The sequence below is a fragment of the Suncus etruscus genome, chromosome 10 (assembly GCF_024139225.1).
Source record: "Suncus etruscus isolate mSunEtr1 chromosome 10, mSunEtr1.pri.cur, whole genome shotgun sequence".
Classification (NCBI taxonomy): Eukaryota; Metazoa; Chordata; class Mammalia; order Eulipotyphla; family Soricidae; genus Suncus; species Suncus etruscus.
Window position 1 is genome coordinate 53,285,775 of NC_064857.1, and position 14,953 is coordinate 53,300,727.

The window sequence follows — 14,953 nt, forward strand, 5'->3', positions numbered from 1 at the left end:
GGCTTGAAGTTGAGATATTGAGTTAGGGAGGGCAGGTCCTTGAAGGACTTGTGTAGAACGTGTTAAAAGAGCATTTGCAGAGGCATGACGTGATGAGTTATGTTTTTAGGAAACCTGGGTAGGATTGGGAGATGATTATGCAAAGGGCAAGAATTATGTAAAGGAATAAGTAAAGGGCAAGAATGACTTCTGTGGTGTCTTCTGGGGATGGGGATATAGTGGCTTTGCTCCAGGGCTATTTGTCATTTGCTAAGGGGATTATATGGAGGTAGGGATTGAACCTGCACTCCTGCATGCAAATCATGCATTCTAGCCTGTAGAACTACTTCCAGACCCCTTGTATCTTTTTTTTATGATGCATAGCTTAAAAAAAAAATGGATAGGAGCCAAGTTATTTAGGAACTCATTCTGATCTTCTGATTCACGTTTTCAACACTTTGTTTTTATAACTTCATATCTGAACATCACTGTTGCGTAGCACATACTTCCTTTTTTTTTTCTTTTTCTTTAATCAGGTAGGAAAATTGAGGCCAGAGTTTTGATATGTTCTTGGGATGACTGGAATGCCTAAATAGAACAGAATATTATAGATATTGTCAGGGTGGAAAGAAGGGGGAAAGCCCTTTGTATGGGGTCCATGAATATTTAGGTCAGTAGCAAGTTGGCTGAAACTCTTAAATCATAAAATAGGTTGGTAACAGCTTTTCTTAGGTTCTTGGTCAAGATTTCGTGATGACTAACAATATGTTCATCTTTCAGCTCATCATTCTGGCCAGTGGTGGACCTCAAGCTTTAGTAAATATAATGAGGACCTATACTTACGAGAAACTACTGTGGACCACAAGCAGAGTACTGAAGGTGCTGTCTGTATGCTCTAGTAATAAGCCAGCTATTGTAGAAGCTGGTAAGTATAGCATTTACATAACTAGTTAGATTACCTTGCTTAGGAAAAGATTTCATCTCACAGGATGAATGTAGGTGGTCATACTCAGTTGCTAAACAAAATCTTACTCAGATTAAGTAGATATCTTAATTTTGGACAAACTTAGAATTTGGGATGCCAGCCCACCTGTGAAATATGTATCTCTGTTACAGGACGATCTCAGTACAGTGTAGCTAATAAATAGCAAAGGGAGTTTCGTTAGTGCTTAGGAGTACTGCTTTTACAGTGATGCACTATTTTTAGTGAATGCATGGTATATATTTTCTGTTTTGTTTAAATCTTTTTAATGTAACAGCATATATATGTATGTGAGTTATATATTATATATATGTATATAATATATGTGTGTCTGTTATATGCATGCTAGTGGCAGAAAAAGGAATGAAATGCCTATACCAAGATCCCTTGTGTTCTAGTTAGCCAGCTTCCTTTGCCTTTATACCCTCCAATAATACATATCTGGACTCTCAAACCAAGTTTTAAAATTGGGAAAGGGAAAAAAATATAAGGACATTTAATAGAAGAAAATATTGGGAGTAAGATGTAGGGTTAATAACACCTTTTCCCACTTAACAAGAATAATTTTACTCAATCTGTAAAAGAGAAAGATTATGATGGCCCAGCATAGTTTTTGACAGTTGAATAATAGACATGTGAATAGACAAGAGTTTGTGTAGAAAGAAAGGATGTAAATTTTTCCAGCTGCTCCAAAAGTATCAGGACTGTTCATGAAAAATACAGAATTTTAGACTTAGACAATAAAATATCTGGAGTATTAAAGTGAAACTGTTCAGTCAAGTAGCTGGACAACCTGAGGATAATTTAGGAAGCTGATAACAAAACGATTCGTGGATAACTAGAAATGTATGGTACTGGACTGCAGGGGAAAATGGGGTTAGAAATGTGAAAGTCCAAGCATACTGAATCAAAGAATGTTTTTAAACAGCTAATTAGTAATAGCAGAGGAAGAAAAGGCAGGTAGTACTAGTCACACTGTTACTAGCTGGAGCTGCTGTGAAGAAGGAACCAGATAGAAATGCTTGTCTTTTAGAAAAAAGGTAGGCTTTACTCCTAAGAAGAAGGACATCTTTATACATTGCTGACCTAGGTCTGATTCCAGATAGATAGATGATAGATAGATAGATAGATAGATAGATAGATAGATAGATAGATAGATAGATAGATAGATGATAGATAGATAGAGAGACAGAGAGACAGACAGAGACAGAGACCACTCCCACCCTCCCAGAAAAGTACAGGAAATCATGAGGTTTTTTTTTTTAATAGCAAATAGACTTAATCAGATAATAGGGAATAAAATAAACCTGAGAACTGGCCTCTAGGTTCTTAAATGATGGAAGTGGGAACCTTTGGAGCAGATTAGAGTTTATGTTTTTAGTACTATACTTGTGCTAACATTTTGCTTTGTTCTTAGCACAGAAACTTTCATAGTTCTAGGTTTGCACTGTATCCACATTCTGAAGTGTTGACTTCTGAGTAAATAGTACTTCGCACTAATAAAATTAAAATTATAGCTTTCATCTGAATTTTTTTTGTAGCAGTTAATTAACTATACACAGTCAGTTACATATTTGTTGTCTCTCTACTACTGGGCTTACAAGCTGTCCAGCTAGGATTATTTTTAATACTTTGCAAACTGACATAGCTGTGATTCAGAACAGGGCTTGGTACTTAATATTTTTGGAATGTGTATGAGTGAAAGGAAAGAAGTGAAGATACGAAGGGTTTTCCAATATAGGGAAGGAATGGTAGATATTTGACAGAATACCTACCAGTGAAGAGAATTGGAGAAAAATGGAAATTTGAAAATGGATACCCTGGACAGTGAAAGGAGGAAGGAAAGTATTTATATAGAGGGATATAAACCTTGGAAATAAAGACCTTCAAAGAGACCTTCAGACATTTGAGAAAAAAATTGTTCTGATGGGAATGACCAGCTTCTGAGCTAATGACCACAGCCTTGGATCTTTTTTCAATCATCTAGGTGGAATGCAAGCTTTAGGCCTTCACCTGACAGATCCAAGTCAACGTCTTGTTCAAAACTGTCTTTGGACTCTAAGGAATCTTTCAGATGCTGCAACTAAACAGGTGGATAAAAATCTTGAGTAAAGTCAGTGCCTTAGTGATCGTAATAATGATTATGTACTTACTGAGCATCTGCTTTTATCTCCATAGGAAGGAATGGAAGGTCTTCTTGGGACCCTTGTTCAGCTTCTGGGCTCAGATGATATAAATGTGGTGACCTGTGCAGCTGGAATTCTTTCTAATCTCACCTGCAATAATTACAAGAACAAGATGATGGTGTGCCAAGTGGGTGGTATAGAGGCTCTTGTGCGTACTGTCCTTCGTGCAGGCGATAGGGAGGACATCACTGAACCTGCCATTTGTGCTCTTCGTCATTTGACCAGTCGACACCAGGAAGCAGAGATGGCCCAAAATGCTGTTCGCCTTCACTATGGACTCCCAGTTGTGGTTAAGCTTTTGCATCCACCATCCCATTGGCCTCTGATCAAGGTAAGTTGTGAAAGTTCAGACAGTTGCAGTTGAAAAGGAACCACTTGTAACTCTAGGAAGGTGGTTTAGATAGAACTGTGGAGTAGAAATTAATTTTCTTTGTATACTCCGTGTAATTGTATTGTAATAAAGCATATTTAGTGTGGTGAGAGTTTTAGGCTAAGAAAATGATACTGTTATATGTCAGTTCTTCTTTTTTCTCTTCAGGCTACTGTTGGATTGATTCGAAATCTTGCCCTTTGTCCAGCAAATCATGCACCTTTGCGTGAGCAGGGGGCCATTCCACGATTAGTTCAATTGCTGGTTCGTGCACATCAGGATACCCAGCGCCGTACATCTATGGGTGGAACCCAGCAGCAATTTGTGGTAGGGAAATTTTAATAGTGACACCTGACTATTTGAATGTAGTGCATGAATCCATAAGATCCTGGATGCATTAGGCTATTGATTTTTTTTTATCTTGTTTTCTCCCGGTTAGTGTACTTTGTGTGGCTGCATGTTGACATGCCCTTTGCATCATCCCTGAACTGTGTGGGTGTAATTAAGTGATGTGGAATTAAGTTCTTTCTAAGGTGTTTGCATTTAATGTAGATAAAAGTTGAATCTAATACAGCCATGATTGAACCTAAAGCTCCTCGTTTTACCTGTAAATATTAACATACCTTTTTACTACTTTTTTCATTACTTTAAAATTTTTTTTTGTGGACTGCAGAATACTAACAAATTTCAAGAATAAGTAATAACATTTTTGAGATCTATCACCCTATCATAATCCTATGATGAACTCCTTGCTCTGCACTCAGGAATAACTCCTGGCAGGTGCTTGGGGACCATAGACGGCACAGGAGGTTAAACTACAAGATCAGCTGCTTGTATTTTATGACACACACACACACACACGCACATGCACGACAAAACCGGGGTGCTGTCGTAGAATAATAGTGCCACTCCAGAAAATAGGTTTTCTTTCCAAAGAAGGGAATATGTATAAGCTAACTTGGCTGTGCTCAGCACTGTGAATTGGGGATGGGAATTGCTGCTTGGGATTAGTGCTATCCTGAGGCACCGTTTTCAGTAATTTCACATTCATTGAAATGCTGATTGGAACTAATTCCAAGTTGTGGGAAACTTAGATAATGTGAATAAATGTAGTCAGATCACTATTCAGAACAAAACAAAGCTTTCCAAGTTCATAAACTGGATAGAGGGCTATTCCAGTATTATTTAAGTTACACACGTTTCTTTTGGTAGGAGGGGGTCCGCATGGAAGAAATAGTTGAAGGCTGCACTGGAGCCCTTCACATCCTAGCTCGGGATGTTCACAACCGAATTGTAATCAGAGGACTAAATACCATTCCATTATTTGTGCAGGTATGTGGCTTTAATTTGAAGTTTTCTAGATCTTATCTGTCCAAACCTTGAGGATAAATAACGTTTTAGGAAATTGAGGGGAACAAACACATATTTTGATGTTAAAATTCTTTTCTGCCATTTCATATTAATATTTGTAGAATAACGATATCTGTCCGTGTCACCTTCTGAAATGTGAAAAATAATTATATTTTTTAAATTGTAATAAACACTGAATTTAATTTTATGAAAAGTACCTTAATTTTTTTTTTTTAATATGTAATAGTGACACTTGGGTTTCAAGCCCCAAGAAGGGAGGGAGACTTTATCCTTCACTTTTCAGCAGTGTGCAGTTTTTGGAAATGAAATAACTAGACTGGCTTGCCAGAGCATAGTTTTTCCAGAACTCTGAGTTTATTGAAGTGAAAAATATTCTAGAAAAAGCAGGGCTCTAAAGCGTGTGCTTTAATAAATTCCACTTACAATGTGGATTGGAATTGTGAACTCCAGAGTAGGATACTTCCTAGATTTAAACTGTTAAGTTAATTAGGTCTGTTTTCTTTTTTTTTTTTTCTCCTGTTCCCAACCCTACCTCTTAGCTCCTTTATTCTCCCATTGAAAATATCCAAAGAGTAGCTGCAGGGGTCCTCTGTGAACTTGCTCAGGACAAGGAGGCTGCAGAAGCTATTGAAGCTGAGGGAGCCACAGCACCTCTGACAGAATTACTCCACTCGAGGAACGAAGGTGTTGGTAAGTAGAACCAAAGTGAAGAGTTTGTGTACAGTGAGTCTCAACTTTTCCATAAGAACCTTTTCCTCCTTGTTTGTCCAGCAACATATGCAGCTGCTGTTCTGTTCCGAATGTCTGAAGATAAGCCACAGGATTACAAGAAAAGACTTTCAGTTGAGCTGACCAGTTCTCTCTTCAGAACAGAGCCAATGGCTTGGAATGAGGTGAGCAGTCTGAGCATACTTCTTTGGTAATTGGCTAGAGCAGGTGAGGCACTTTTTAATTCCTTCTCAAACAGTACATATCATGTTCTTTGCTTGAATATTTATTCTTTATGATGCCTTACTACTTGTGAATAAAGATCTACAGTTATAAAAAACCTGTTATAACAAAACATTTTATTCTACCTAATTTAAAAAAATTGGGGGTTCCTTAGAATTAAGGTTCTCACATATAAGGTATGAGTTCTACTGTCATGCTCCTGACTCGAAAAAAAATGTACTTCTTAACCTGAATTTTATTATATATTTGGCCTTCATACAAAGTTGTGCATTAGAACTATGCTGACAGTGTTTTGCAATTTATGATACATAAATAGTATAGTCTACATTGTAGATTGAAAAAGTAGTTCCGATATATTATTGGGCTAAATAGTAATATATTCATTTTTTTTAAATAGACAATATTGTCTTAAGCTTTTTTCTTTTGGGGGTGGTGTCACACCCGGCAGCGTTCAGGGGCTACTCCTGGCTTTACGGTCAGAAATCGCTCCTGGCAGGCTCTGGGGACGATATGGGATGCCAAGATTTGAACCAGTGTCCAAAATTTTGCATGCAAGGCGAATGCCTTACCTACATGCTATCTCTCCGGCCTATGTCGGAAGCTTTTTAAGCTAAAGAGCTTTCATAGTTCTATTTGTAAGCAATTGCTGTTTGTGGTAGAAACTTGTTTTGTTTTATTATGGTCGTGTCTCTAGTATCTAAAACAGTGCCCGGCACATAAGTTTCTTTTTTTTTTTTTGGTTTTTGGTTTTTGGGCCACACCCGGCAGTGCTCAGGGGTTACTCCTGGCTGTCTGCTCAGTAATAGCTCCTGGCAGGCACGGGGGACCATATGGGACACCGGGATTCGAACCAACCACCTTTGGTCCTGGATCAGCTGCTTGCAAGGCAAACGCCGCTGTGCTCTCTCTCCGGGCCCGGCACATAAGTTTCTTACACTATGTCTGATGACAGTTATGTTTCTCTAGGGTTAGAATTGTTAATCTTCCAGGTATGGAGTTTGAAGTAATTCTATAATATTTGATTACTTTGTAATATTAAAGTATGTTTTCAAAATAGTGTATTTTAATGAGATATTTTATTTTGCTTCCTTGCCTTGTATCTTTAATGTAGACTGCTGATCTTGGACTAGATATTGGTGCCCAGGGAGAACCTCTTGGATATCGCCAGGATGGTATGTATGTCTCACATACCTTTAATTACAGATCAAGCTAAAGTGTCAACTCCTTAGCAAAAGTTTTTTTAGCAAAAAAACTTGATCATCTGGGAAACTAGTGTTGTCAGGAAAGCGGTAGCGGTAATTAAAGGCAGTTTTAGATTCCAACGTTAGTAACATTTTTTGTCAGAGAAACTCAAAACATTTGCAGTCCACCTTGAAAATGAGAGCCTATCCTCAATCTCTAGTTTACAGAGGTTGTTTATGTAGTTAAGACCAGTTTTAAAAAAACTAATTTAGATCTTTTTGTTTATTTATTTATTTATTTTGTGTGTGTGGTTTTTGGGTCACACCCGGCAGTGCTCAGGAATTATTCCTGGCTCCAGGCTCAAAAATTGCTCCTGACAGGCACGGGGGACCATATGGGACGCCGGGAATAGAACCGATGATCTCCTGCATGAAAGGCAAACGCCTTACCTCCATGCTATCTCTCCAGCCTAATTTAGATCTTTAAGATGAATCATGGGGTGGACCATAACTGCTTAAGTATTTCATGATTTTTATGTTTCCTACTTACTAAGCCAGTAAAACTCCTTTAAGGTTTTTGTTTTGTTTTTTTTTTAACCATGAGATAAATCAGTTTCCCAAAGAGGCTCTTAAAATTAGAATAACCCAGGGTGAATTTTGGTTTTTATTTTTGCTTAATAGGGTAAGCCAAAGCAATTCGGGACTCCCTGAGTTAGATAAGTGTAGGCCTTTAAAACATATAAAATGAGGCTCTCACCTTACCAGCTGCAAACTGGGTTCCATGCCTGGCATTGCTGGGTCTGCAAACATTTCTCACCCCCATTTAAACATTATTGTGGCCATATTTCCTGAGCTCTTAAATACATTATGTTCTGTTCATGACTCTTGATGTTAAGTATTAAGTGATTATATATCATTTTCATGCACCTGTCCCTTTGCCTGGTAACAGAACGTTCAGAGCAACCCAATGGCAAAATTAGACCCTTTTGAGCTACCTCTGTTGAAACTGACTTTATTATGGACCTGAGCAAATGAGGCTGAAGCAAGTAGTACTTCCTGACAAACTTGCCGTTGTAGGATGTCCCCAATCTATTTCTTTTCTCCTCTAGATCCCAGCTATCGTTCATTTCACTCTGGTGGATACGGCCAGGATGCCTTGGGGATGGACCCCATGATGGAGCACGAGATGGGGGGCCATCACCCTGGTGCTGATTATCCAGTTGATGGTCTGCCAGATCTAGGCCATGCACAGGACCTCATGGATGGGCTGCCTCCAGGTGATAGCAATCAGCTGGCCTGGTTTGATACTGACCTGTAAATCATCCTTTAGGTAAGAAGTTTAAAAGCCAGTTTGGGTAAAACTACTTTTACTCTGCCTACAGAACTCCAGAAAGACTTGGTAGGGTGGGAGCCTGTTTATAAATCTGCCACAATAACATACTTTGAAAGGAGATGTCTTGGAACATTGGAATGTTCTCAGATTTCTGATTGTTACACGTGGTCATGTGTGGAAGTTCTTGACTTAAATGTTTTTATTTTTCCCTTTGCCACAGCTTTTGCAGCTTAAAACTCAAATGAGTAACATTCGTTGTTTTAAACATTAATAGCAGCCTTTCTCTCTTTATACAGCTGTAATGTCTGAACTTGCATTGTGATTGGCCTGTAGAATTGCTGAGAGGGCTCGAGGGGTGGGCTGGTATCTCAGAAAGTGCCTGACACACTAACCAAGCTGAGTTTCCTATGGGAACAATTGAAGTAAACTTTTTGTTCTGGTCCTTTTTGGTCGAGGAATAACAATACAAATGGATTTTGGGAGTGACTCAAGAAGTGAAGAATGCACAAGAATGGATCACAAGATGGAATTTATCAAACTCTAGCCTTGCTTGTTAAATCTTTTTTTTTTAATATCTGTAATGGTACTGACTTTGCTTGCTTTGGAAGTAGCTCTTTAATTTTTTTCCAGTAACTGTTAGTTTTTTAAGTCTCTTGTAGTATTAAGTTATAGTGAATACTGCTACAGCAATTTCTAATTTTTAAGAATTGAGTAATGGTGTAGAACACTAATTCATAATCACTCTAATTGTAATCTGAATAAAGTGTAACATGTGTAGCCTTTTGTATAAAATAGACAAATAGAAATGGTCCAATTAGTTTCCTTTTTAATATGCTTAAAATAAGCAGGTGGATCTATTTCATGTTTTTGATCAAAAACTTTATTTGGGATATGTATGGGTAGGGTAAATCCATAAGAGGTGTTATTTGGAACCTTGTTTTGAACAATTTACCAGTTGCCTTTTATCCCAAAGTTGTTGTAACCTGCTGTGATACAATGCTTCGAGAGAAAATGCGGTTATAAAATGGTTCAGAATTAAACTTTTAATTCATTCGATTGTGTCATTTTCTGTGTGTCATTAAATGGTGGGAGTAAGCATATTAAATTGAACCCCCATTCCAAAGGGAAAAGATAATGAAATAAATTCTAATGATAGTACATTACCTCTCCACACAGAGCTAAAGTTAGAAAGCCATTTAGGTATCCTTCACTACAAACAAACATCATCAGGTTGTTTTAGTCCATTAAGGTTATATAATGAAGAATTAGTACCTGGATTTGGACCTTCAAGTACCTTCACATTAGTGGGATTCATTTGGAGAGGGGAATCCCTTCTATTCACTTTGAGCTGATAATTAAGGTATTTAAACATAGATGCTTATCTGAATAGACTGGGTTTTCTCCATGTCAGATGATCCTGCCATCTTAGTGGTAGGTCTGACAAGCTTAAATTCCTTCTAACAGAATCAGATGACTTGTCGAGACAAGAGTAGAAGTGTTTTTTAGGTGAGTTGTGTCTAGCTTATGACTGGTTTCTACTTATGATTCATTTACAATACATACCCATTTTGTTGAAAATCGGATTCATATGGAGAGACTTATGAAAGCCTCAAATACTTTTCTATCATGAAAAACATAATGGGGATCTGAGAGAAAACACATGGGTTTTTGTCTTTGAGGAGGTAAGGTTGTGCTTGCGGATAAGCAAGTCTGTATTCCAAGAAGCTTGAGCTTTGCCTACAATTGCCATTTAAGTTCCGTAAGTTTTCTTTTTGCCTGTCCATCTAATGTGAACTGGTAGGGCACTATGATACAGTCCATGTGTTCAGTTCATATGAGAAAGGTCACTCTGTAGTAGACAACCATAAGTTCTCACATACAACATGGGTATCTCACTAGTGGCAAGTACAAGAAATAGGATCTCACAGGGATAGATTTTCAAAAGGGGGGCAAACTTAAGGAATTCGTCCATGGATGGTAGTACTTAAAAAGCTAACCTTGGTTAGAGTTCTATAGAAATCAGAATAGTGGTTAACTGAGGAGGAGGTGCATAGGGCATTTGATCCCACTAAAGTGGCCACCCATAAGTGAAGAAGGAAGCTTTTCAAGGCTTGATCAGATGATTTTAAATCTTTGACTTGGAAAGATCTTGAGATAATTCTTTTAATTTTTATTTTGGTTACTGTAGTAAAAAAATTTGCCTTTTGGTTTATAAAACAGAAAGCCAAGGTTGTAATAGACTATAGTTGATTCAGAACTTAACTGCATCACCTTAATTGAATTACCCACCAAATGCAATTACAAAATGGAGGGTATAAAATGGGACTAAGAGTTATGCTTCTCAAGTCCTTTGTGGTGTCCACTGTACTTCCCTGTTAATGAATGTCGGGCTCTGCAACAACCACTACATCAGCGTTCCCATAGGAGATGAGAGATGGAATTTAAGAGATGCCAGACTTGGTGGAGGGATGTGTGCATAAAATCCTATCATGACAGTATTGTAAATCACGGTGCCTCTAATTTAAAAAAAAAAATCTTCCAGTAGAGGACTCCAGGGCATTCACAACTTTGGAGGGAAAGCAAGTATTTTGCTGGAGAGACCCAGTTCCTCTCTCTTTCTCATCTTGTATAGATTCTTAGTCACCAGAGACCCCATTTATATTATAGTGTTAAAACTATTATAGAGTGATAATGCCTAACCTTGCTCACAGAATTGACCTGAAAACGAGATCAAATGTGAAAATCCCATAATACTTCATAAAACATCAAGAGCTAAACAAGTAAAAGAACCATAAAACTGTATATACTGGCTGGTGCTAAATCACTTGTACTTAGTAGTGTATAGGCACTACCTTTGTTAACCCTAAGTTTACTACTACCACAGATAATCTGAGAGTATAGATATTTAAGTAAGTAAGCCATTTGTTGACAGTCAAATGAAGTTGGATGGGAGTTGACTCCTTCTTGTGGTCCTCATTGTTATTCCTGGAATCTGCGACCAGGAATTACTCCTAGCAGAGAGATGAAGTGAGGGTCAGCTGTGTGCAGGACAAGCACCGTATAAAGTATTTTAAAATAACTTTTTAAAGCTACGCAACCTTAGACCAAGGAGACAGTTCCCTGAGCACGGCCAGGTGTTGTCCCCACAACCCCTTCCAAAGAAAAAGTTAACACCACCCTAGAAAACCCTAAAAGTTAGCTTTGGCACTAATGTCTGCTTCCCTTCAGGATATGCTAGTGGAAAGAAGTAGCTCCGTGTAGCTGTTCACCTGGTTTTTCTTGCTGCCCGATGTCCTTGCCATCTCCTTTGTTGCATTCTTAGAGTCTCCGACAGTGGGTTCTAATTAAAAGGAGCTTATAGGTAAAGCTTGAAGGTAGTGGGAAAAGGAAGGGCCAATTGGTGCCTGATTATCCGCCCCCTTACCACTGAAAGTAGACTTTTGATGATGGTGGGGAGTAGGGCAGCACTTGGCATCCCTCTGCATTGGAAGGTTAGGAAAGGCTTTCTCAGTCTCAGCTGTGAATTGAGCCTATTCACACCCCCTACTTCTGAGTTCAGTGGGACTGATGCGATTGCTTTGCATTTACAAAGCACTGATGTGAGAATGATAAGAGTCCCCTAACTCTAGGATGATAAATCATCTGGTGCTGAGTATCCTTGGTTGAACCGTAACCCTGAATCCTTACCTACACAGACATCTAGGGCCAGGAGTGGTCCACCCATCAATACAGTTGAGGAGTGTTTTACCTTAAACCAGCAAGGATATCTGTTTGACTGAAAAGGAAAATGAAGGAAGAATCGTTGATTGCTCAAATTCCAGGTCCCGAACTCCAGTATGGCTCTCCAAAAAACCCAGTGAAGGGAGAAAATGCCTGTTCCCAAACCCAGCAGGCACAGTAAATGGAGCTGAAGTCAAGGCCTCTGGCTGCTCCAGTGATTCCCCAATCCCAAAAGTAGAGGCATACACAGCCAGGCCAGGACAGCGGCAGTACACAGCTTGGAGTTGGGCACACTGCTCTCAAGACTACAGTGGGCCTTGTTCCATAGGAAGTGGGCTCTTCAGGGGCAAATGAAACAACTGCTCCTAGAAGTGGGATGCCCTCTTAAACTTGTCACCAACTAGCCAGGACTCCAGCACTGGGCACACCAAGACTGAATGAAAGAAAGGCTGTGCTGTAACTTTTCGTGAACTTTTGCTTTTTACTAGACAAAGCCAAATGAAAGTTGAATCACTAGAGTGACCATTCATGACTGCATGGCCAGCTTTCTGGGAGAGAGCACAAATGGGTCACCTTTACTTTCCTGTCTGTCTAACCTGTTCTGTCACTGGTACTTGCTTCCCTTGACAGCATGTCAGAAAGTTTGGGGTTGAGTTGATAGACAAATCCACGGAGCACAACATTAGAGCCTGGTGAGGCAGACTAAATCTAGCCTTTGAGGCCCCAGAAAAGCCAAGGAATGGCCCAATGGCTCAGCCTGACAATCTAGTCTAGATTGAGTGGACTTCCTCAGTACAGTGGTGGTAGTACTTCTTGCAATGTCCAAATAATTTCATGAGAGGCACTATCAAATTGATAGGATTTAGAGGGGAAGGATTCTTTACATTGATGTATGTATTCATACAAAACCATCTAGTGTAGCAAATCAAGGAAGAAATCATTCCTGAACATTTTTTATTTTTTGAAAGTCGGAAGTCCCCAAACTTCATTAGCTTACCACCTTTTGGGGGAAGTTGGGCCACACCCGGTGACAGGAGTTACACCTGGCTATGCACTCAGAAATTGCTCCTGGCTCAGGGGAACTATATGGGATGACCAGGATCGAGCTTAGGTCTGTCCTTGGTCAGCTGTATGCAAGGCAAAAACGCCCTACCGCTGTGCTATCGCTCCAGCCCATTACCACCACCACCCCTTTTTTTTTTGGTTTTTGGATCACACCAGCAGTGCTTGGGTCCTGGCTCTGAACTCAGAAATTGTTCCTAGCAGGCACGGGGGTACCACATGAGATGCCGGGAATTCAGTCACCATCCTTCCTAAATTGGTGATGTGCAAGGCAATTGTCCTACCACTGTGTAATCTCTCTGCCTGCCCCCCCCCCATTACCACTCCTTTTTAGGACAAAAATTACTCAGTATCCCCTTGGGATTATAAGAGATTAGAAAATGCTCCCTCCTGATTTGTACCCAAGGCTAGTCACAAACACCTCATTCCATCATCCCGCAGAATGGTGCAACCTACTTTAGGGACTTTAGGCAAATCTGTTAATGAAGTCTTGCCAGTTCTCCTTTGCATTTTTAGAAGCAGCTATTCCTGAAATAATGTCTGGTAGGTAAAAGGAAGATAAGTCAACATGCCAAGAGTTTGCTCTGGAGCTGCAACTGAGAGAACATTCGTGCCCAAAAGTCCTGTCTTTTAAATCTCAAGAGGAGACACAGACACCAGTATGCTATGGATTGCTGGAGGGATGTGTAGGGTGATGATAGCGAAGCTAGGTTTTCGTGAAGCATTTCAGAAGAACTTGGGATCCATATTAAATGGATTTTCTAGAGCCTACATAGATTCTGGAGTTAGTGACAGCATTTCAGCCGGAAGATTCTGGGTTCAGCAGACTTTATTAGGTCCAGTACAGCTGTAAGTGCTGATGTAGTTCTCTGAGAGCTGGTACTGCAGGGTGAACTTGGCTAGTGTCCAACAGCTTGGAGGATCTCCAGCGCCAGTGAGGACACTGCATTGTCAGTAGATGAACTGAGGGAAAAAAATAGTTGAAACACTTAGGCATGTGCAGGTGAATGGTGCCTCTGTCAAAGGGGCTGGCCTCTTGCACTGGATAGATACGGTACTTAGATCTCTACACTCAGGTTCCATCATACAGCACCAGAATTCCAAAGTTACAGGCTAGGCTATGAAGAAAAAAGCTCAGTGCACAGACTTACTGGCACTCAGGATTAGCCATACCAGTAACTCTAGGCAAGGACTGAGGCTCAAGTCAGACCCACACCATTCAGTGTCTGAATGACCTTGACAGCCATAAGGGCAAAGAGTGGCAGGTGAATGGCCTCAGATCCAGGTTCTCAGTGGGCTACCTGGAGTCTGCAGCAGTTGACTTAGACAAAACAAGATCCCAGACCTCCTAGTGCCAACTCTCAGATCGATACTGCCTCTTCCTGGCCAGTCAGCCAGGAGCTGTGGGGTTGTAATTCTCAGGTGTGGGTAGGTGTGCGATTAAGAGGTTAAAGTGGAAATGTGGTTATTGGAGCAAACATTTGAACCTGTGCCTTCACAATTGCAAAGAAAAGAATGACACGTAGCAGTGAAACGAAGTATAAAATTAGCTCCTGTGCAGAAACAGCTGTTGCCAAATAAATGGGGCTAAGGGAAGAGCATGCTACTCAAGAGGTCACAGTGGATGGGTGACCATCCTGTGACCAGGAGACAGTACCATCCATACATTCCTTAAAGGTCCTTTGGGGCAGTGGAATTCCTTTGAACTCAGCCAGTTCCCAGCTGGATCCAGGCTAGTCAGGTGGGGCTCTGCTGCTCATTCCACTGGTCAGAGCAGTGACTGTCATGGAGAGCCACACATTCATTGGTGGAGGTAGA

General features: G+C 40.0%; 2 protein-coding genes across 2 annotated transcripts in view; one reads left to right on the forward strand and one right to left on the reverse strand.

Annotated features, from left to right (window-relative positions):
- CTNNB1 (catenin beta 1) overlaps window positions 1-9,409 on the forward strand; it is a 29,932-nt gene extending 20,523 nt beyond the window's left edge. The window contains exons 7-16 of the mRNA XM_049782546.1: window positions 760-904; window positions 2,949-3,052; window positions 3,140-3,478; window positions 3,686-3,844; window positions 4,730-4,849; window positions 5,428-5,578; window positions 5,660-5,781; window positions 6,951-7,011; window positions 8,130-8,350; window positions 8,809-9,409. Of these exons, the coding sequence (XP_049638503.1) occupies window positions 760-904; window positions 2,949-3,052; window positions 3,140-3,478; window positions 3,686-3,844; window positions 4,730-4,849; window positions 5,428-5,578; window positions 5,660-5,781; window positions 6,951-7,011; window positions 8,130-8,338 (1,410 nt within the window). The 3' untranslated portion in view covers window positions 8,339-8,350; window positions 8,809-9,409. The remainder of the gene's footprint in view (window positions 1-759; window positions 905-2,948; window positions 3,053-3,139; window positions 3,479-3,685; window positions 3,845-4,729; window positions 4,850-5,427; window positions 5,579-5,659; window positions 5,782-6,950; window positions 7,012-8,129; window positions 8,351-8,808) is intronic.
- Window positions 9,410-13,830: 4,421 nt separating this feature from the next.
- ULK4 (unc-51 like kinase 4) overlaps window positions 13,831-14,953 on the reverse strand; it is a 665,001-nt gene continuing 663,878 nt past the window's right edge. The window contains exon 36 of the mRNA XM_049782607.1: window positions 13,831-14,098. Within this exon, the coding sequence (XP_049638564.1) occupies window positions 14,035-14,098 (64 nt within the window). The 3' untranslated portion in view covers window positions 13,831-14,034. The remainder of the gene's footprint in view (window positions 14,099-14,953) is intronic.